We start from the raw sequence: 22430 nt of genomic DNA, 5'->3' as shown, positions 1-22430 counted from the left end.
AGCAACATTGGCAGTATATCCAGAAGTACTGTAGGTGAAACCACTTTCCTAATTTTTATTCTTTTCTACATTGTACCAATGCTGAATGCATCCAAAATAAGCAATAATATCCTGTCAACAGTTAATATTGAGATGCGTCTGCTACTTTTGTTGTGTAAAGTCTTCATAACAGCTCTGAGATTTCCCCAATGTCTTGGGGGGGAGGTGGCCTGTTTTCTTATCATCTCAATGACTGTGCCATCAGAGCTTATTGGAGCTCAAGACAATCTCCATGCACGCACAAAAGTGCATCCATCTGCTCTCTGCCACTGAGAACAGGGCAATGGCAGGATGGACTTGTGCAGTACTTACAATCTTAGTCATATCTGAGAGGAAATCACCTGGAAAGTGGAATTTACAACACCTTTAGAGCAATTCTGCACTGTAAAAAATAAATCGTAGATTTTACGGTAAAAAATAAAACGGCAGCTGTGGTTGCCAGAATTCTACCATAAAAAATACGGTAGCACCGTTATTGCACTGTAAAAAAAAAAATGTAACTGTAAATTTTATGGTAAAAAAATGGCAGCTGTTGTTGCCAGAAGTTTACCGTAAAAAATATGGTAACAATGTGTTTGGTTGTACAGGATTGCACTCATTATACTGTATATTTTACAGATTTGAATTTTTTTTTTTTTTATGGTTTATAACTGATAAATTTACATGTTTAAGTTGTTATAAAAACAGTTTATTCCTGTCAAATTCCAGGGTTTACATTGTAACAAATACGGATCATAACCATGTTTTTTACAGCTCAGAACTGTCTAATTTAAAGATTTATATTGTAATAATAATGGTTTATTTCCATCTTTTTTACAGCTCAGAACTCACTCACTCTCACTCATTGTCTATACAACTTTCGCCTGTATATTTCTGAGGGGGTTGAGAGATAGAAGTCACATTGCTAAGCATTTGGATTTTACTGTTAAGAAACTATAAAGAGTACTTTTATACTAATTGATGAATACAAACCTAAATCAAATGATTTTAACCCATCAAAATGTATTCAAGATTCGGACATCAGCATGGTCCCATGTATTTTTAATAAAGACAGCAAAACAATATTTAAATTCTCAACATCAAATATACAAATGTCAGGGTGGACATTTTTAAGCGTTTTGGGCAGACAATCTAACCATATCATTTTATAGAAGGACTTTTATTACAACTTTACACAAAAAATTATTTTATGACACACATGTTAAAATTGTTTATGTCCTCTGTCCTGCATTGTGGTTTTTAAGTGCACACTGCACCGGGGTGTTAAATATGTTCATGTATTTTGTAATGGGTTTGGCACAAGGGGGGCAACAACAAACACGGACGAGATCTTACGGAAAAGGGGTAATTTTACTTATGGAAGGAAAGGGTTAAAGGAGGGAGGAAGGGAAAAAAGGGAAGAAAAGGTGTGCACGTGCATGTCTGGTAAATTTCTGGCAACCACAGCTGCCAGTTTTTACCGTACAATTTACGGTTTATTTTTAAACCATAAAAAAAGGTATTAAAATCCGTAAAATATACAGTATAATGAGTGCAATTTTGACTGGGCCATTCTAACACTTGAATGTGCTATCATCCAAACCACTCACTTGTAGCTCTGCCTGTATGTTTAAGGTATTTGTCCTGCACAAAACAAAAAGAAAATGCTGAAGAAAAGCATCTCCACAACAGTGTTAATTTTCTGCCACACAAAGCATTTAGCATTTAGGCTAAAAAGTTCAATTTTGGTCTCATCTGACCAGAGCACCTTCTTCCACATGTTTGCTGTGTCCAACACATCAGTTCCCATGGCTTCCTAGGGGACTTACCATGGCTTTCTTTCAACAATTGCTTTCTATGACCACTTGTTGTCAAGCGAAAAAATTCTCCCCATATGAGCTGTGAATCTCTGCAGCTCCTCCAGAGTTATCATGGGCCTCTTGCCTGATTAATGCTTTCCTTGCCCAGTTTAGCTGGATAGCCATGTCTTGATATGCAATTGTGCCGTACTCTTTTCATTTTTGGGTGATGGATCGAACACTGTTTTGTGAGATGGTCAAAGCTTAAGATATCCATTTTTATAACCTTTTTTTTTTTTTTTTTATAACTGATTTTAGTAACATGATGCTGTTTGTTCAGTAACAAACCTCTGAGGGCTTCACAGAACAGCTGTATTTATGCTGAGATTAAATTACTCACTCACTCACGTTCTATACCGCTTTGTCCTGTATTTAGGGTTGAGGGGACCTGAAGCCTATGCCAGGAGGCTTAGGGCACGAGGCAGGGTACACCCTGGACAGGGTGCCAATCCATCACAGGGCACACACATACACTTACTCACACACCCATTTTCACACTATGGGGAATTTGGGAACACCAATTAGCCTAATCTGCATATCTTTGAACTGTGGAAGGAAACCGGAGTACCTGGAGGAAACCCACCAAGCACTGGGAGAACATGCAAACTCCATGCACACAGAGACAGGAATCAAGCCTGGCCAGGAATCAAACCCGGACCCTGAAGGTGCAAGGTGACAGTGCTAACCACTACACCACCCCATTAAATTACTCAGAGGTGTAATTTACTAATTAGGTGACTTCTGAAGGCAATTGGTTCCAATTGGTTTTAGTTAGGTGTATCAGAGTAAAGGGGGCTGAATACAAATGCATGCCAAGTGAGAACATCATGTGACAAAGATCCCCTCCTTGGGGTATAATATTTATCCTGAGGGGTAACCATGTTAGAAAGTAAGGTTTCAGACAATTTGGCTAAATTAGTCCTATTTCATTCTATCCCAGTTTGTAAACAATTGGTGGCTGCATCTGTGAACTACTTTTTAATCAATTTGGATTGTTTTTAATACCTTAATTATATTTTTAAATATGGTGAATGTTGTAATTCCTTAAAAAACATTTTTCACCGCACACCTAATATTTGGTTAAATGTCTTAAAAGTTAAAAGTTTCACATTTAGCAGATGCCTTTGACGACCATCAACAAGCTCACAGAATTCTGGTTATTTGAGAAGCTTTGGTCTTTGGCAATTAAAATACCCTTTGCAACTTTCAGCACCACTCAATTCATAATCTTAGTTACTTCATGTTTGTTTTCCTGTACTGTATGTATCATTCTGATCTGGTGATGACATCAGAAAACCTAAAGTAAATCAAACCCTGTCTTCCAAATTCTTAAATAAATAGTGTACACACTTACTAGTGACAGCAGGAAATTTGTGCCCTGCACTCAGAATCTCTTTAAAAACAGTGTAGAGAATGAAGTTGTATTCAGTGCCAACAGTAAGGTTTTGAACTGTGTGTGTCACTGTAGAACCTCCTCCCAATCCACTGATGGTGACATTCTGATTATTGTAGCTCAGTAAATAATTGTAATTGCTGTTGTTGTTCACTTTATCCCATTCCAATAGTAACACAGTCTCACTGCGATATTTTACATAAATGTTGGCAATATTACTGGGAGCTGCAAGAAATAAAAAGAGGTAAAATTCAGATTAAGAATGATTTTGTGAAGCATGCAGTAGTACTTACCGTATCTAGTTAAAATTATTCTTTTTTTTTAAATCAAGGGTCTACATTACAGATACAGTTGCAGAGATATTAAGACCGCACACCTAATATTTGGTGGAATGTCTCTGTCACATTTTGCTGATGCCTTTGATTACTATCAACAAGCTGCTCATAGAATTCAGGTTAGTTGAGAGGGTTTGGTCTTGGCCAATTAAAATACATTTGAATAACTTTTAGCACCACTCAATTAATAATCTATGTTGATTAATGTAACTTTTGGACCCTGTACATATCATTCTGAACTGGTAAAGACATCTAAAATAAATCCAACCCTGTCCTCAAAATGATAGAGTTCACACTTACTAGTGACAGCAGTAAAACTGTGCCCTGAACTCAGAACCTCTTTAAAGACAGTGTAGAGAATGAAGTTGTATTCAGTCCCAGCAGTAAGATCTGTAACTGTGTGTGTCACTGTAGAACCTCCTCCCAATCCACTGATGGTGTCAGTCTGATTATTGTAGCTCAGTAAATAATTGTAATTGCTGTTGTTGTTCACTTTATCCCATTCCAATATTAACACAGTCTCACTGTGATATTTTACATAAACGTTAGCAACATTACTGGGAGCTGCAAGAAATAAAAAGAGGTAAAATTCAGAATAAGAATGATTTTACAAATCATGCAGTAGCACTATCTAGTTTCAATATATATTTTTAAATCAGCACAGGTTCAATATTATAAATACAGTGGCAGAGATATACACATCGCCCTCCTTATATTTGGTTGAATGTCTCTGAGCAAGTTTTACTTTGATGACAGAATTCTGGTCAGTTGAGAGGCGTTGGTCTTGGCCAATCAAAATACCTTTTGCAACTTTCAGCACCACTTTTAATTAATAATATGAGTTAATTAATGTTTTTTTGTTTTTTTTTTACTTTGTATGTATCATTCTGAACTGGTGATGACATCAAAAACCCTAAAATAAACACAATCCTGTCCAGGCAAAAAATTACAAATAATTAGTGTAGATGTTAATATGTTTCAGCTTGCAACAATTATTTTAACCCTTACTGATGCAGTGAGTAGCTTCTTATTTTGTAAAATACTCTATGTCAAAAGATGTATCTTGTGGTTGTGAAAAAAATGTTTAGGTGTATCAGAAGGGTCAAATTATTGGCAATAAGTTCATCAAGTGACGAAAATTAATATGGAGATTGTCGGAATTGGGCATAGAATTGGCTAACACATAACGATAGGGCTGAAGATTACTAGAAGATCTTGGCCAAAAAAGATTTTAACTGTATGGTACCTAGGTGGTACAGTGGTGTAGTGGTTAGCACTGTTGCCTTGCACCTCCAGGGTCTGGGTTTGAGTCCCAGCCAGGTTCAATTCCATCTTTGTGCATGGAGTTTGCATGTTCTCCCCATGCTTGGTGGGTTTCCTCCGGGTACTTCAGATTCCTTCCCCAGTCCAAAGATATGCAGGTTAGGCTAATTGACGTCCCCAAATTGCCCGTAGTGTGTGTATGTGTGTGTGCCCTGCGATGGATTGGCACCCTGTCCAGGGTGTACCCCACTATGTGCCCTAAGCCTCCTGGGATAGGCTCCAGGTCCCCTAGACCCTAAATACAGGATAAAGCGGTATAGAAGATGAGTAAGTGAGTGAGTGAGTCCAAAGGCATGCAGTTTAGGCTAATTGGTGTTCCCAAATTGCCCACAGTGTGTGAATGAGTGTTTGTGTGTTTGTGCCCTGTAGTGGATTGGCACTAGGGCTGCAACAACTAATCGATAAAATCGATAATTATCGATAATGAAATTCGTTGTCAACAAATGCCGTTATCGATTAGTTGGGCTGCTCACGTCACTGAGGAGCGCAACCACAAGATGCACAAATACACACAGATACACACCCGCTCGCGCAATGGAGGTTAAAGAAGCGTCTGCAGGAAAACGCGCGCGCTCCGAGTCCTCCAAGGTTTGATAGCAATTTACATTAAACGCCTCTAGGAAGACGGTAACCTGCACACTCTATGCAAGACCGAGCTTTCATGGCATGTCATGCACGAACACTTATAAAGAAAACATGTTGGTGTTACGGATGGCGAAATGTCAGCAGGGTCGGTAAAAACTGTATCTCTTCATCGTGTAAAAGTTGTATAGTTTAAGTGCGTTTGTTTAAACTGTTTGCTAACTTCGGCACAGTCGCGCTAGATCTGTTCACGTGCTACTCGCTAGCATCACATTGCGCAATCACCTCATGAGCAATAGTGATTAGTTAAATGGCGCTACTTTAGATTAGCTTAATTTACACAGTGCAAATAACAGTAGAATATTACATTTAGTGATTGTTGTGGTTTTCAGCGAATGCAAATAACAGTATATTTGTGACTATTAGCTTTTTGCATTTCTACAGTTTTTTTATAGTCCACTACAAAGTTAACTTGTAATTTACTGTGGTTTTACTTATGCATACATCATTTTATTATACCAAATTACTGTATGGTTTTATAATGTAGTAAGACAATGTAATCTAATAAGAAGATTCCTGTGCTCTGAGAACAGACCCCTCACTGTGCTTCCTCATGCCTTCTGTGGTAACACCTTCTATATCCTGTATCCAGACGAGGATACATCCAAATGGCTCCTGTCTGCTACTGTAGAACCCTTTTGTTTAATCAGGAGAATGCAAATGCATCTCCTCTCACCTGTCTGTCCCCGGGTCTCTCTATGACTGACATGTTAATGACTGGTTCTTTTGATGTTTGGGACGTAGCACCGTTTAAATGTGCTCTCTTTGCTGAGAATAAACAGAGATCTTCAGACCTCATGCCTGTGTGTGTGTGTGTGTGTGTGTGTGTTTGTCTCTCACGGTCGATCGGGCCCGGACCGGTAAGTGTATCAAGGTGCGGCGGACACCACAAGCTAAAACTCTTCTTCTCTTAGCTTAAAACTTAGTTCGGACACACTTCATCTTCATTTAAAACCTAACAATTACATTATTTTAGCAGTTTATATCTTATCAACTGAGTAGATCAGTGTATTTTTTTAACTATATATTATGTACTACATTTCATTTAAGGTTTAAAATGTCAAAATTAAAGATTATTAAACTCTATATGTGGCTTTTGCATTTTTAAAAGTTTATTTTATACATAAATAATACCCTGATTTATGGGGTTTTTTAATAGTTATAAGCAAAATATCAAATTAAAAAAGCGGTTAGGTTTTATCCGATTAATCGATTAATCGAAAACACAAATCGCCCAACTAATCGATTATCAAAATAATCGTTAGTTGCAGCCCTAATTGGCACCCTGTCCATGGTGTACCCCTCCTTGTGCCCTAAATCCCCTGGGATAGGCTCCAAACATACCGTGACCCTAAATACTGATTAAAGCGGTATTGAGGATGAAAAAATTCAATGGAAATAAATCTTATTGTGTTTAAGTTTATTTTTTAAATGCACCCTGTAATCAAAGCTAAATCAAAGCTAAATGATAAAATACATTTAGAAACACCTTATAAGGACTTTAAGAACCATTTTTGATTGGTAGCTATGTCAATTAATTATTACTTAACTTATTTTCTTAATTAAATACATGAATGATGTTTTTATATCTGAGGAACTCTGTTCTTTATTTTTCTTAACTTAAATTATATATTTTTTTGTGCTACAGAAGTTTACTTTATAGTTATATATACTTAGGATTACTGAAGAGAAATCACACTTACTAGTGACAGCGGCAAAGCTGTATCCAGTGCTCTGAGCTTCTTCAGACACAGTGTAGAGGCTGAAGTTGTATTTAGTCCCAGCAGCTAGATTTTCAACTGTGTGTGTGATTACATCATCCACTGATCCACTGATACTTTCATTCTGATCATTGTAGCTCAGTGTGTAATTGTAATTTATGTTATTGTCAACCTTATTCCATTGTAATGTTAGTGTCGACTCAGTTATCTTGACTGTGTCAACATTACCTGGAGCAAGCAGAGAGAAAGAATTGGAAAAATTATGTCTGTAATGGTCAAGCACTTTGAGTGTCTCTCATCACAAATATCAAGGGCAAAATTGTACATACACTAAGGCTAAAGACATTAAACTTAATTTTCATTAGCTCCACAATTTCATGTAACCATACATATACAGTACTGTGTTAGGTCAAGTAGAGTATCTATTTTATAATAGATAAAAAAAAAAAGTTGCCAGTAAAATCCTGTAAAATAGCTGTTAATTGCTGTAAAATGAATTACAGTATAATACTGCTTAGCAATTTATAATAAATTGATGTTTGTGGAATACAGTATTTTTTTGCAGGATTATAAAATTAAACTTGTAAAAAGGCATTACAGATTTTTTTTGTAATTATGCTAAATTACAGTACTTACCTGGCAACAAAAGTTGCCAATAAAATCCTGTGAATTCAACAAAAGCCAAGATGTAGCTGTAACATTTTTACTAGGAAATTCCTGTAAATAACTATTTTAACTATAAACTGTACTGTGCTGTGAACTGTATTTACTATTATACTGCTGTAAATGCATTAAAACAAAGATTTTGAAAAATAATCACTCAAATTCAAAGCTGTTGTAATAAAACTTTTTATTGAAACTGACACCTGACAACACTTCAGCACTGTCACTGGTAACATAATTTTACTTTTTCAACTACAGAAAAACAGCTGTTACAAAACAACAAACAACTCAAGATTAAAGCATAAAGCAATAGTTAAATTAAAGTTAAAGGGACTGTTTGCCTAAAAAAAAAAAATATCATTATTTACTCTCCCTTAAGTTGTTCCAAATCTATAAGTTTCTTTCTTGTGTTGAATACAAAAGAATATATTTTAATGAAGTTTAAAAATATAATTTAGACAAGTAACATAGCCAATGTTTTTGCTAGTAAATTATTGTAAATTTTACAGCATGTTCTTTACAGTGCAGAATTTTGGAACAACTGAAGGTAAGTAAATGATGCCAATCCCTTTAAGCTCAAACAACATGACTTCAGTTAAAACTCACAGGAAGTCATACAGTATTTCTGCTTAAAATAAATAAATGTTTAAATCTGTCACAAATGCTACTGATTGTGCTAATTCATTAAACCTAACAAACATTTAGCCATTTTTGAAACATTTATCATTCTTTAAATTTTTTTGTTAGTTGACCTTTTTTTTTTAGCATGACCAAAGAACAAGTCTGAAAGCAAGTGTCATTTTATAGATGGCTTCTCCTGTAGGTGTAGTTTTAATACATTTGTAAACTTACATGCTTAACCACTCAAAGTCCATTAGCCTTCTGAGAAGAGAAAAAGCAAGAAAAAAAAGTTAACGACACATTCCTTTACAAAATAAACCTAACGTTGCGAGAGAACTCTTCCAGCGATGGTAATATTAATGTTTTTCTATCAGCAAAGACAACTGAGCACTTCATGTATCGTTAATTTTGTCTTACACACACTTCGATAGCATTGCTGTGCCTGCCAAACTACAAGTACTCTCTAGAAATCAAAGGCAAATAAAGCTAACAAACTGCAGCATATATCAACATTAACATGACGATAACATTATACCTTTTAGTTTAGGCTGCTTTCTGAAATGGCGCACACTGCATTTGTCCTCCTCGCCTGAAGCAACAGATAAATAAAGTTAACTACACATCCCTTTACAAAATAGCTAAACATAACGTTTAGAGGGAATATCCTGATAAAACTTATATAACGTTTTTTTATAACGTTATATAACGTTTTTTTATATATATATATGAATTCCTTTACATTAAAAGAAATAATTAATACTTATAAATTTAATTGAACTTACCAAAAAAATTGATTGCCGTTTATCTTCAGCTGTTGTCACTGTGCTTCAGTCCACCAGATTTTAAAGCATTTCAGCCCGCGCAATACCATAATGCAACAGCACAGTAAACTCTTCAATATTTAAGATACAGTGAAAGCATCTCCTATCTGTAAATTAATTACAGCTAACAGTAATAATGCATTGCAAATTACAGAAATAAATTGTAAAATGGCAAAACAGTAAGTTTCTGTATAATTTTGCTGTACAAAATACAGCAACTTGTTACAGTGTAGCCTTCCACAGGCTTCTCAAAGAACTTTGTACTTTTTTCTCATTCCTGCCAGAACTCGTGTAAGTGAGTCAGGTTTGCTCAGGCACATTATTTAATTTTACAAATTGTCTATGAGAGTCAGGTAAGGGCTTTGATAGGGCCACTCCAATACAATTTACATAACTTTAGGTATATTGTGTTGGCTTAGGATCATTATTTTAATTATTATTTTGTGTTGTGCCAGTATATCTTTCCTTTCCCAAGAGGTAATGTAAAAAATAAAAAACAAAAAACAGAGAACACATAACTGACAGGTTTCTTATTGCCAAGATGACCTCTGTTAGACTGATTGTTTGTTTTAACAATTAATCTAAATAAATGTCTGTTCTTGGTTTGAGTCCAGAGTTTTCTATGTGAAGCCTTTTAAAATAATTCAGCCATCATGAAGACCTGTTAGAAAGGTTCATGAGAGAAAAGCTATTTGTAAGATGAGAGGCAAAAATCCATTAAAGCCATTGCTCAAGCATTGGACATAGCCAGTATAACAGTTTGTAATGTGCTGATAAATAAAAAGCCAGATTGGAATTTTTAACCAAAAAATACAAAGAAATTCTGGATTAACCTCTACCAAGGTGATTAAAAGGCCAAAATTTAGAGAAAGAAAGGATCTGATCATGATCCAAAACGCAAAAGCTTATCAGTCTTTCACAGTGGACGTGATGCCATGTCTTCAGCTTGCACGATTGGCTCTAAAATAAGCTCACTAACCTTTATTTATGATGTACAGTGGTGTGAAAAACTATTTGCCCCCTTCCTGATTTCTTATTCTTTTGCATGTTTGTCACACAAAATGTTTCTGATCATCAAACACATTTAACTATTAGTCAAAGATAACACAAGTAAACACAAAATGCAGTTTTTAAATGATGGTTTTTATTATTTAGGGGGAAAAAAAATCCAAATCTACATGGCCCTGTGTGAAAAAGTAATTGACCCCTGAACCTAATAACTGGTTGGGCCAACCTTAGCAGCAATAACTGCAATCAAGGGTTTGCGATAATATGCAACGAGTCTTTTACAGCGCTCTGGAGGAATTTTGGCCCACTCATCTTTGCGGAATTGTTGTAATTCAGCTTTATTTGAGGGTTTTCTAGCATGAACCACCTTTTTAAGGTCATGCCACAACATCTCAATAGGATTCAGATCAGGACTTTGACTAGGCCACTCCAAAGTCTTCATTTAGTTTTTCTGCAGCCATTCAGAGATGGATTTGCTGGTGTGTTTTGGGTCATTGTCCTGCTGCAGCACCCAAGATCGCTTCAGTTTGAGTTGACGAACAGATGGCCGGACATTCTCCTTCAGGATTTTTTGGTAGACAGTAGAATTCATGGTTCCATCTATCACAGCAAGCCTTCCAGGTCCTGAAGCAGCAAAACAACCCCAGACCATCACACTACCACCACCATATTTCACTGTTGGTATGATGTTCTTTTTCTGAAATGCTGTTACTTTTTTACGCCAGATGTAACGGGACACGCACCTTCCAAAAAGTTCAACTTTTGTCTCGTCGGTTCACAAGGTATTTTCCCAAAAGTCTTGGCAATCATTGAGATGTTTTTTAGCAAAATTGAGACGAGCCTTAATGTTCTTTTTGATTAAAAGTGGTTTGCGCCTTGGAAATCTGCCATGCAGGCCGTTTTTGCCCAGTCTCTTTCTTATGGTGGAGTCGTGAACACTGACCTTAATTGAAGCAAGTGAGGCCTGCAGTTCTTTGGATGTTGTCCTGGGGTCTTTTGTGGTTTCTCGGATGAGTTGTCTCTGCGCTCTAGGGGTAATTTTGGTCGGCCGGCCACTCCTGGGAAGGTTCACCACTGTTCCATGTTTTTGCCATTTGTGGATAATGGCTCTCACTGTGGTTCGCTGGAGTCCCAAAGCTTTAGAAATGGCTTTATAACCTTTACCAGACTGATAGATCTCAATTACTTTTGTTCTCATTTGTTCCTGAATTTCTTTGGAACTTGGCATGCTGTCTAGCTTTTGAGGTGCTTTTGGTCTACTTCTCTGTGTCAGGTAGCTCCTATTTAAGTGATTTCTTGATTGAAACAGGTGTGGCAGTAATCAGGCCTTGGTTGTGACTACAGAAATTGAACTCAGGTGTGATAAACCACAGTTAAGTTATTTTTTAACAAGGGGGGCAATCACTTTTTCACACAGGGCCATGTAGATTTGGATTTTTTTTTTCTCCCTTAATAACATAAACCTTCATTTAAAAACTGACAAAAAAATAGACAAAGAAGAAGCAAAAGTAATAGAAAGACCTTACTTGGGGTGGGTGGTGTTGTAATAATAGTAGTAGTGACAGATGTAACCATTGATGTGTTTATCTGTGTAACAGAATTAATTAATTGTTACTTAAAAATCAGCAGCAGCAGCAGCATTATCATTCACAACAAGATTTATTTTAAATCCCAAATTTCAAAGTGCTTAAGAAATAATAATAATAATAATAATAATAATAAATCGCCTTTCAAGGAACCAAAGACACCTAAACACTTAAATAGTGGAATTTTTAAAATATAATATAATAATATAATAAAAATAAAATCATTAAAAGTACAAATAGTACAAAATCAAGATCAATAAGTTTAAATATAGTGTAAAATTAAATGTAAAATTAAGCAATAAATGTTAATAATATTTACAGTATGTATAAAGTAAAATATTAATAGATAATCTAATTATTAAATAAAATAAATAAGTAAAGTTAACAGACATAAAGGCTGATATACTGATTAAAAAAAGGATGAAACTTGGCAGCTGTTTTAAACTCAGGGATCGTTAAAGGGATATTAAAACCCCCCAGGAGCATTGGCAACACCCTAGCGAACAGTCGAGTACCTATTGTGTTACCAGCCGAGGCAGATTGCAGTGATCGAGTTGAGGCATTTAGTGTGAACAGTTCAGTCAGGTAAGCAATGGTTATGCAGAAGCAATGGTTATGCTTTTAAGTTTTAAAAGTCAATAGAATTGTTTTTAAATGAACATGATATAGAGCCAATGAAGCTGGATTCACAAGGTGTGATGTGGTATGTTCCGATATTTTTAATTACATAGCAATTATGCTGTCACATGCTGAATAAACTGTAACTAATTATTATTTTTTTAATTTGGAATGCCAAATAAAACGCCAGGACTTAAGTGGTTGTTTGAGAGAGAAAACAATGCAGCCTTGCAGTGTTAGGCAGATGGAAAAAAAGGCTGAATCAGAGGTACTGTTTATGTGTGCATTAAAAGAAAAGGTGCTATCTAAAATTACATCAAGGATCTTAACCTGGGTGTAACAGGGAGAAGGCACAGGCCTCAGAGGTAACTGAATAATTACATTCTGTATCTTAGAGAACAATGATTTAGATCCTACAACCAACATCTCTAACTTAGCATTTAGTCTGTTGTTGATAGACATCCAGATACTGAAGTTTAGAAAACAGTCAGTAAGAGTCAGTTGGGGTAAAGGTGTAATCTGTTGGTTTAAAAACAAAGAGAGCAGTGAAAATGCTAAGGCACTCCCCTAGTGATACCTGAGAACTTATTCTGTAATCTTAGAGTGCAAACATAGAAATTCATTCTGAAAGAACGGAATGGGAGACTGTTAGGGTTTTCTGACATCAGTGGCATTGAGTTGAGCTTTATAGAACAGTGTAGTACACAAAGACTAAAATTATATTTGATAGATGTTGTGGGTTACACTAAACTTTTTTAATTTTAGTATTGTTAGTACTATTATCTATGTATGTATTATATTCATCTCATTATTATCTAGACACATTTTTCTCACACATACACAATTTATTATTATTATTATTATTATTATTATTATTTTATTATATATATATATATATATATATATATATATATGAATTTTAATTATTATTTTTTAATGAATTTCTTCCATATTTGTGAAGCTGCTTTGAGACAATGACCATTGTTAAAAGCGCTATATAAATAAAATTTAATTGAAATTGAATTAAAACTACTCCAAGGTACAAGCTTAAATATAAAAGCAGTTGTTATGGTCATAGTTTATTAGTACATGGTTCCTAAAATATACAAAAATAAACACTTGTATAGTATGCTGGTATAAACAATTATACAAGTTTGATGTGGTAGTATTTGTGATAAATGTTTGAATTCCTACTTTGGTATATACCGATACATAGATCTAAGTATTACATTTAAGATAAGGCATGTCACAATCACACTATTTTGATTTTCTAAATATTGTGGCGTAGGCGGGGTTTCGGGTAATAACCATCATGCTTTGCGGGAGGGACTGTTTATGTGTTCACCGTGTTGGGGAAAGGTGTTTGGTTTAGTGGCTTCAGCCAGGGTATGCGTGATAGGGTGTTCTTCTTTTAAGCCGTCCCATGTGTTCGTGTTGTGAGATTGTGTGCTTAAATAAAATACTCCCAGCCATTTGCATTGGGCAGCAATATAAGCTCGCTCGTCTCTCCACCATCCTTTCAGGCGATAAAAACGCCACATTGGTGTCAGAAGTGGGATAATGGAGAGTCGCGAGTTGGAGCGCACCACGGAGGAAATCCGGAGGATCCAAATAGGCCGCCGAGTAGCGGAGCAGCTGAGGAGGAAGAAGACCCTCCCTGATGGGGCTAGTGCGGGCAAAAAGCAGCGACCGGAGCGGAGCGGCGCGTTCCAGGTTCCGGTATTGGACCTCGGGGAGGAGTCCTCCAGTGACGCGGCGCCGTGCCCCGTCCGCCAGCGAAGCGACCTACAGCTGCGCCTGCCGGCCTACAACGGCGCCGGCGATCCCCACGCGTTCATCGCCCAGGTAGAGCTAGCCGCCAAATTCGCGGGCTGGTCCCCGGCAGAAACAGCCGTCCGGGTGGCCCTCTCGTTGGAGGGTGACGCGCTGCGGGCGTTGCAAGATCTCCGGGCTGATGAGCGGGACGACTGGTTAAAGCTGCAGCAGTTGCTCTGTTTCCGTTTCGGCGCAGGAGACCGTAACGAGGCCGCGGGCGAGGAGCTGGCAACCCGCGTGCGGAGCGCCTCTGAGCCACTAGGGGCGTTCGCCATGGACCTGCGATCTCTCGCGCGCCAGGGCTACCCGGATTTCGGACACGGCCAGCAGGAAGAGCTAGCTCGTCGCGCGTTTCTTCGGGGAATCCGGCCGTACCGGCTTCGCGAGCACCTCTGGTTAGCGGCACCGGCGTCGCTGTCCGAGGCGCTGCGCGAGGCTGAGCGCGCCGAGCCCATCTTGGGTGAACACCGCGGCGAGAGAGCCGAGCGATCTTCGGTGGCTCGCGGCCGCTGAGTAGGTGAACCTAGCCGGGGACAGGGCTACCCGTCGCGGCTAGGCCTCGACCCGGCCGGCGAGTTTCCGCGACAACGCCGAGGCCAGGGATACCGCTGCAACGTTCTCCGGCCAGAGGACAGCGTACCCCAGCAGCCGTTAAACTAGCTTTGGGGGGCGCCGAGGGGAATCCGCCTCCCACAGCCATGTTTGTTCCCCCAACTGCCGGATTTAACTTCCGGTCGGGACATGTCGAAAATCGCGCGGGGGTCTATGTGGACTGCGGCCTGGACAACGTTTCGCTGCGGGCGCTCGTGGACACCGGCTCTACAGTTTCGCTGCTGCGCGGGGGATTGTTAAAGCGTGGAGTGCGCGGTCGTGTGCTGCCGGACCCGGCCGTGAACATTCGCACCGTGTCGGGGAGTTATTTGAGGATACGAGCCTGTCGCACAGTGCGAATACAAGTAGGTGCAATCATTCTTTTTCACCCATTCTTTGTGGCGGATATCGAGGATGATTGTATCTTGGGATTAGACATTTTGGAAAGGTGGGGTGCGGTACTGAATCTCGCAGACGGGACTCTGCGTGGTAGTTTCGGTTTAGCTAGGTTGCTAGTGCCCAAAGCGCAGCCGGACGAGTTAGTAGCACGCACCAGTGGGGCGGAACTTCCGGTGGACGCGCCATGTAAACATCCGGTAGCTGTCCGAGCGAGAATAATGGCCGAGCTGATGTGGCGTAGCAGTGTAGGGCTAAATCAGACGCAGACCGACGCCGTGAAGTCCCTTTTGCACGAGTTCGCAGATATTTTCGCAGTGGATGAGCGCGAGTGCACGCATACCGATTTGGTGCAGCACAATATCGATACGGGTAACGCCGCTCCTGTTCGGTTACATCCGAGACGCCTCCCGTTAGCTAAACGAGCTATAGCCGAGCAGCAGCTGCGTGAGATGGCCGACTCGGGCGTTATAGAGCCAGCATCCGGACCGTGGTCTTCACCCGTTGTACTTGTGCGTAAAAAGGACGAATCGTGGCGGTTTTGTGTGGACTACCGGCGGTTAAACGAGGTGACGTGCAAAGATTCCTATCCGTTACCGCGAATAGATGATGCGCTGGAACACGTTGCGGGCTCGGCGTGGTTTAGCTCGTTGGATCTGCGTAGCGGGTATTGGCAAGTAGAGCTCGCCCCGGAAGCAGGACCCAAAACCGCGTTTTCTATCGGACAAGGTCTATGGCAATTTCGGCGCATGCCGTTCGGCCTCTGCAACGCTCCCGCTACTTTCGAACGGTTGATGGAGAGAGTATTGGCAGAGATCCCTCGCAACCGTTGTGTCGTCTACTTAGACGATTTATTGGTGCACGGCAAGGATTTTGCGGTCGCGCTAGCTAACCTACGGGAGGTGTTTCTAGCTATCCGGCGGGCGAATTTGCGGTTCAATCCCAAAAAGTGCCAGTTGTTGCGGCAAGAAACTGTCTTTCTGGGACACGTCATTAGCGCTCAAGGGATTGCCACCGATCCAGCCAAAATTGCCGCGGTACAGAATTGGCCGGAGCCGTCAAATGTGTCGCAGCTGCGCACCTTTCTCGGGTTAGCGTCGTACTATCGCCGGTTCGTGAGGGATTTTGCTACGATCGCCAGCCCGCTGCACGCGCTCACGAGAAAGAACCAGCCGTTTCGCTGGGACAGGGAGCACGCGCGTGCGTTCACTTGGTTACGGGAAGCTCTGGTTACGTCGCCCGTTCTCGAATATCCTGATATAGCTCGTACGTTTATTCTCGACACGGACGCGAGCGATGTAGGGCTGGGGGCCGTCCTGTCTCAGGTTGCCGGGGGCAAAGAGCGTGTTGTCGCGTACTTCAGCCGCGCGTTGTCTGGGCCGGAGAAGAATTACTGCGTCACGCGGCGCGAGCTGCTTGCAGTCGTCGCGGCCCTTAAGCATTTTAGGCCGTATTTATACGGGCAATCCTTCTTGCTGCGGACGGACCACGCTTCGCTGGTGTGGCTGCTCAGTTTTAAAGAGCCCGAGGGTCGAGCGGTTGCAGGACTATCATTTTACCGTTCAGCACCGAGCGGGAAAATTGCACGCTAACGCCGATGCGTTATCCCGCCGGCCGTGCAGCAAGGAGCGTTGTCGACACTGCGAGCGGGTTGAAGAGCGTGTGGGTGGTCACGACATCGAGCACACCCCGACCCCTGTGAATCAGAACATTCTCCCTGCGCAGTCTTCCGAAGCCCCCGTCGGTAATCGGCCGTCCGAGCCGGTGTGCAGCCGAGTCACCACGCCCCTGCATCCACAAAGTGACGGCCTCGTGGAGCGGTTCAACCGAACACTCACCACTCAACTCGCCGTGCTTACCAGCAACCGGCAAAAAGATTGGGACGAGCATTTGCCTCTCGTGCTTTGGGCGTATCGTACAGCGGTGCAGAAGTCCTCGCAACTGACGCCAGCTGCGTTGATGTTCGGTCGCGAGTTGCGAACGCCTGTGGATCTGGTGTTCGGGCCCCCGCTTCAAGTGGATTTACCCACGAAACCAGGTTTGGATTATTTTTGTTCGTTGAAAGACAAACTGTTTCGTGTCCACGAATTGGCGCGTAGACACTTGGCGGACGCCGGGGTTAAGCAGCGCCGCGTGTACGACACTCACAGCCGGGGGCGCGACTTTGCTACTGGGGAGCAGGTTTGGGTGTATTCCCCCGGAAGGAAAAGGGGGCTCTCACCTAAGCTTATGTCGCACTGGGTGGGCCCCTGCACGGTCGTCGCACAGCTCTCTGATGTGGTCTACCGGGTGCGGTTGACGGGGCGGTCGCGATTGGTCGTGCTCCACCGGGACCGGCTCGCTCCCTACCAGCCCCACGTCAGCAAAACATCGAGCTCTGTGGAGGCCGGTCCGCCTCAGGAAGAGGGCTGTGCCCCGCCTTCCCCCGCAAAAAAGACTCCGGCTTTCACAACGCCAGCGCCGACCACCGTCGCGCCTGCGGGACTGAGTTCGCCATGGTGACCGGGGACGGTCACGGCTCGGGTGGGGGCAATGTGGCGTGGGCGGGGTTTCGGGTAATAACCATCATGCTTTGCGGGAGGGACTGTTTATGTGTTCACCGTGTTGGGGAAAGGTGTTTGGTTTAGTGGCTTCAGCCAGGGTATGCGTGATAGGGTGTTCTTCTTTTAAGCCGTCTCATGTGTTCGTGTTGTGAGATTGTGTGCTTAAATAAAATACTCCCAGCCATTTGCATTGGGCAGCAATATAAGCTCGCTCGTCTCTCCACCATCCTTTCAGGCGATAAAAACGCCACAATATGTTAAATTAAAGTATTTGTATCTGATAAATGTGTGTATATTCTCTTTGTTATACAAAGATACTTAGATTTATGTATCCATTTCCCAAGATATTTCCCAGGAACAAGGCACGGTGTGTATTCACAATCAGATATTTTGATAATCCACACTGTTATGAGTTTGCGTTATCCTGCCCTCTGCTGTTCTGTCTGGGTACTTGTTTGTTTTTCAGATAGGTGTTCCTCCAGATAATTCACCGGACGTGGCGATTGGTTCATCTCATCAACCAACCAGGATAAAAGGACCGCCCCAAACTCCTTTCAGATGTTTCTGTTTTTGAATGTGACCTTTGTATATTTGAGTAGATTACCAGAGAGAACTGTCTAGTCCTGCTGTTGATATGACCTAAGCCTGTTTTGACTACGAGTGTGGATTTTGTTTTGGATTTGTTAGCCACTGATTGGTATTACCCTTTGTGGTACTACCACATTGTTTTGCATTATAATAAATCTAGACTAATGACACTAAAGTTGCAAATACAGTATTGATAAAGAAGTTTCAATCCCAGGAAGGTGGGAGACACTAGCCTACAGCCTAGTAGTGATACTACAACTACTGTATGAATACACATTACTGTATGTTAATACTGTAAACACTCAGTTAAGTAATGTGAAAAGAAAGACCATCATTACTTTAAGAAATAAAGGTTGGTCAATCTAAAAAATAGCAAGAACTTTAAATGTACTAGAATGATCGGATAACTGCCATCTATTCTATTTAGAAAAATCTGATAACTGCCAGTATCTTAACCATTTGGTCCCATTTACTTTTGTTCAATAAGTCACTTGAGGTGTTACTCTTGATATTAATTGTTTTATGGAAGTTTATTTATTTGTTGGTTAGTTTATTTGTACATATACCATGCTGAATAAATCAAACTAGAAATCTCACATTTTCACTCAGTTAAACCTTTAATTGAATTTGTTTTCTGAGTGGATTAAATTAGTCAGGTCATCCATTTGGGTCAGTTGAACTGCCTACAAAATCATCAAACTGTTCATGTGATTCTGCTCTTATTTAATACTTCAGGATAAAGTCCCTGATAATTATAATGAAGCTAAAAAGAGTCTAATAATTAAAGAATGTTAATCTAATTACAAGCTGTAGAACGAAAGCATTTCTCTATTTGTATAATCAAAGATCTTTGCGTCTATGTTCATTGCAAACCAAGACTGACTTACCCACAGAAGAAACTGACATGCAGACAGCCACATCAAAATTCGTCCCATGATGAAGCCAGCTCAAGCAGTGCAGAAAGATTAATAGGGCTCTCTGCTGACACACTAAAGTCTAATAATCACCTTCTGCTTTAGTCTTAGTATAACAGTTATTGTAGAGAACTACAGTACTGCCTAGTTTATCCTTTGTTTCTTTTTGTAGTCACGCTCCCTTTCTCTCTCCTGACATTTCACCTTGGTTTAATGGCACTTCTCTTTTTAATGCGGCTGGGAATATCCAAAAGCTTTAAACTTTGTCCCCACTGTACAGTATAATACTTTCTTATTGAAACGCTGTTCTTGTATCATTAGTAATAATGCACATAGTGCCTTCTGCTCATGTCTTCTATTTTTGTTTCATGTTAAATAATATTTTATTTTTTTTAAATACTTATTTAAGATAGATTATCATGGCATCTCAAGACTTGATTTTCTTGAGTCACTTACCATGTATTATTTTGATTACATTTTTGGATTATACTTATGGGCTTGTTTATACCAGATTTTTGTACATAGTTCTTTACTTTGCTTTTGTATGTTATGTCTATATATATATAATATTAAAATTATATATATAATATAAAAGCAGTAAAATTATTGTATCTTTACAGTTTAAACATTTAATAAGCACTGCATTTGCTTTGCATTGTCCCCACCTGATGACAGTCATACAGTATGATGCAATTTCATATTATTCTCTTACTAATAATTAATGATAATGAATGCAGTGACTTGTATTCTCCCAACTTCCTTCCAATAAAGTGTAGTACTTTCTTTGATAAAATTTTAAATTTTCATTCCCCACATTGATACTGATTGGAAAAATCATTGTGATGTGACTTGCGTATTGAAGAACTTGACGTGCCCTATCATCTGGAGATTGCGAGTTCGATTGCCAGGTGACGCTGTAACCTCTCGCAGCCAGAGGCCTAAAGAGTTTATTCTCCACCATTCGCCAAAACTGAACTTAAGGCATTTTTCCCCTCAGGGTTTGCCGTAGAGGCTACAGCAAGCCCCTAGGGAAAAAAATGCATCCCCACACGCAAAGTGAGTGCGCATGCACCGTGCCACTTCGCGAGTGGAATGGTGGTAATGGTGGAACAGCGCTTCAGTTATTTGTTTGGACAAGAGAAGGAGAGATTGTTGTGGATCATTTTCTTTCGAAGATTATTTAACCGGATTATCTTTGACTGGACATATTCCATGGACTTCTCACTCTCCGTCATCGGCCTCTCGGACTTCATTAACCGCGGTGAGACCGAACCATACTCGGTATACTCGGATAACACGCATACAATAAACACGGTCTTCGGACATTTTCCACTCACTTGCACACAAACATACCATTTATTATATATAGTTTGTGAATATTGTTTATATCTTTGTTTTTTATTTACATTATTTAGTTTTGTATAATACACTTTTGCTTTATTTACTTGTTTGTGTTTGCAGATCAACGGATCTTCAGTTTAGCGGAAAATGGAATTAATACTTTCCTATAAGTCATTACATATCACTGGAGTGTGAAAAAATTTAACTTGAAAAATAATTTATATTTTAATTATAATTATTATAGGGGACGACATCATATAAATAGGACACAATAATTGACATTTTAATTTAATTAAGAAACCATTCGTATTATATAGGCTAGTAATCTGTAAAAATAAATAAATAAATAAATAAATAAATCTCTGTACATCATGTAAGTTACGATAATTTATTCGTAAGTTATAAACATTTCAATACGTTGTATATTTAATGGTATCAGTTTTTGTTTCAATAAATATTCTATATTTAATGTCCGTAGCGTGAAATTTTCTCAGCAGCAGCGACAGGTATCCGAGGTGCTTGTGTTACCATGGTAACGCAGGGAGGAAGTGACGTTGCATGGTATTCTGAATGGTGGAATTTTGTAGAGTGAAGTTCCCTTATCTGACATTTCCTGCGCAGGGGGTAGGGTGTAGGGAGTAGTAATTTCAATGTATATAAACTTCATTCTCCCTGATTAGTAGCGTATCTTAAATAGACCGTTAATGGACAGTTTAGAAGACAACAAGTGATTTATTTATCACCACAAAAGTGGGTGGTATGGAGGGTCGGAACAATGTCCCGTGGGATTCCGATGAGTTAGTTATTGTTCATATTAGTGAAGGCCAGGAAACACATTTCACAAAATAGTAGTTGCTTCTGTTGTAGGATCCGACATATTAGCCACAGATTCCGTGCTTCAATTTTATTTTTGCAAATCATCACCTGCGCTTTCTGCCACTGCAATATTCAGACGTTATGTGGACAGTTCTGAATACGCCATGTGATTAAGTAGTGATGATCATTATACTGTCCTAGTCCGTCTTCTAAACTGTCCATCAGCAGGCTGTTTACAAACCAGTACTACCATTCAGGGAGAATGAAGCGAAAAGTCCGTCTACACTAAAACGACTTCCTTTTAAACTGAGAATCTCATAGGTGAATGTGCGTGAAGAGTTTGTATGTGTGTGTGTTTGTTGTTTGAGCAGTTATTAGTATATATGCAAGTGTTTCATATGTGTGTGCATGAGTGAAGTTTGATTAAAGCCCTATACGGCGCCTTATACTTTTCTTCATAAATACAGTATCATCAAGCTTATCCTGTAGTGTAGCAAGTTCTAATAATTCAGTGCATATTTACGGACATATTTTGGTCAATTTTACAGGTGATGGATATTATTTCATTAATTATTTTTTCATTTTTTTTCTTAGTACATTTTCCATATGATATTGCTAATTCCCTTAATTTGATGGAATTTAGAAATCTCTCCTGAGTTTGAAGACCGATTACGTCACATTCCCGCGCCTAACAAATCCGCAACAGCGCAGAATCCGCATTACGCATGTGCAAATAGTGCCGCCTCCTTGGCCACGTGGTATCCACACGGCCGTGGTGAATGCTTCCTTTGAAGAATGCTGCTCCCTAGTGGCGTTAG

At 39.9% G+C, this 22430-nt stretch overlaps 1 protein-coding gene across 1 annotated transcript in view; it reads right to left on the bottom strand.

Annotated features, from left to right (window-relative positions):
• The window catches only part of LOC128513853 (receptor-type tyrosine-protein phosphatase H-like), a 33607-nt gene extending 12917 nt beyond the window's left edge, over window positions 1-20690 (bottom strand). Inside the window, exons 1-5 of the mRNA XM_053487399.1 lie at window positions 20681-20690; window positions 9111-9164; window positions 7274-7519; window positions 3906-4169; window positions 3232-3495 (exon numbers count right to left, since the gene is read on the bottom strand). Coding sequence (XP_053343374.1) covers window positions 3232-3495; window positions 3906-4169; window positions 7274-7519; window positions 9111-9164; window positions 20681-20690 — 838 coding nt within the window. The remainder of the gene's footprint in view (window positions 1-3231; window positions 3496-3905; window positions 4170-7273; window positions 7520-9110; window positions 9165-20680) is intronic.
• Between the last annotated feature and the right edge of the window lie 1740 nt (window positions 20691-22430).

Source organism: Clarias gariepinus, chromosome 26 (genome assembly GCF_024256425.1).
Source record: "Clarias gariepinus isolate MV-2021 ecotype Netherlands chromosome 26, CGAR_prim_01v2, whole genome shotgun sequence".
Lineage (NCBI taxonomy): Eukaryota > Metazoa > Chordata > Actinopteri > Siluriformes > Clariidae > Clarias > Clarias gariepinus.
Note: the sequence above shows the minus strand (reverse complement) of the source record. Positions and strands in the feature narration are given on the sequence as shown.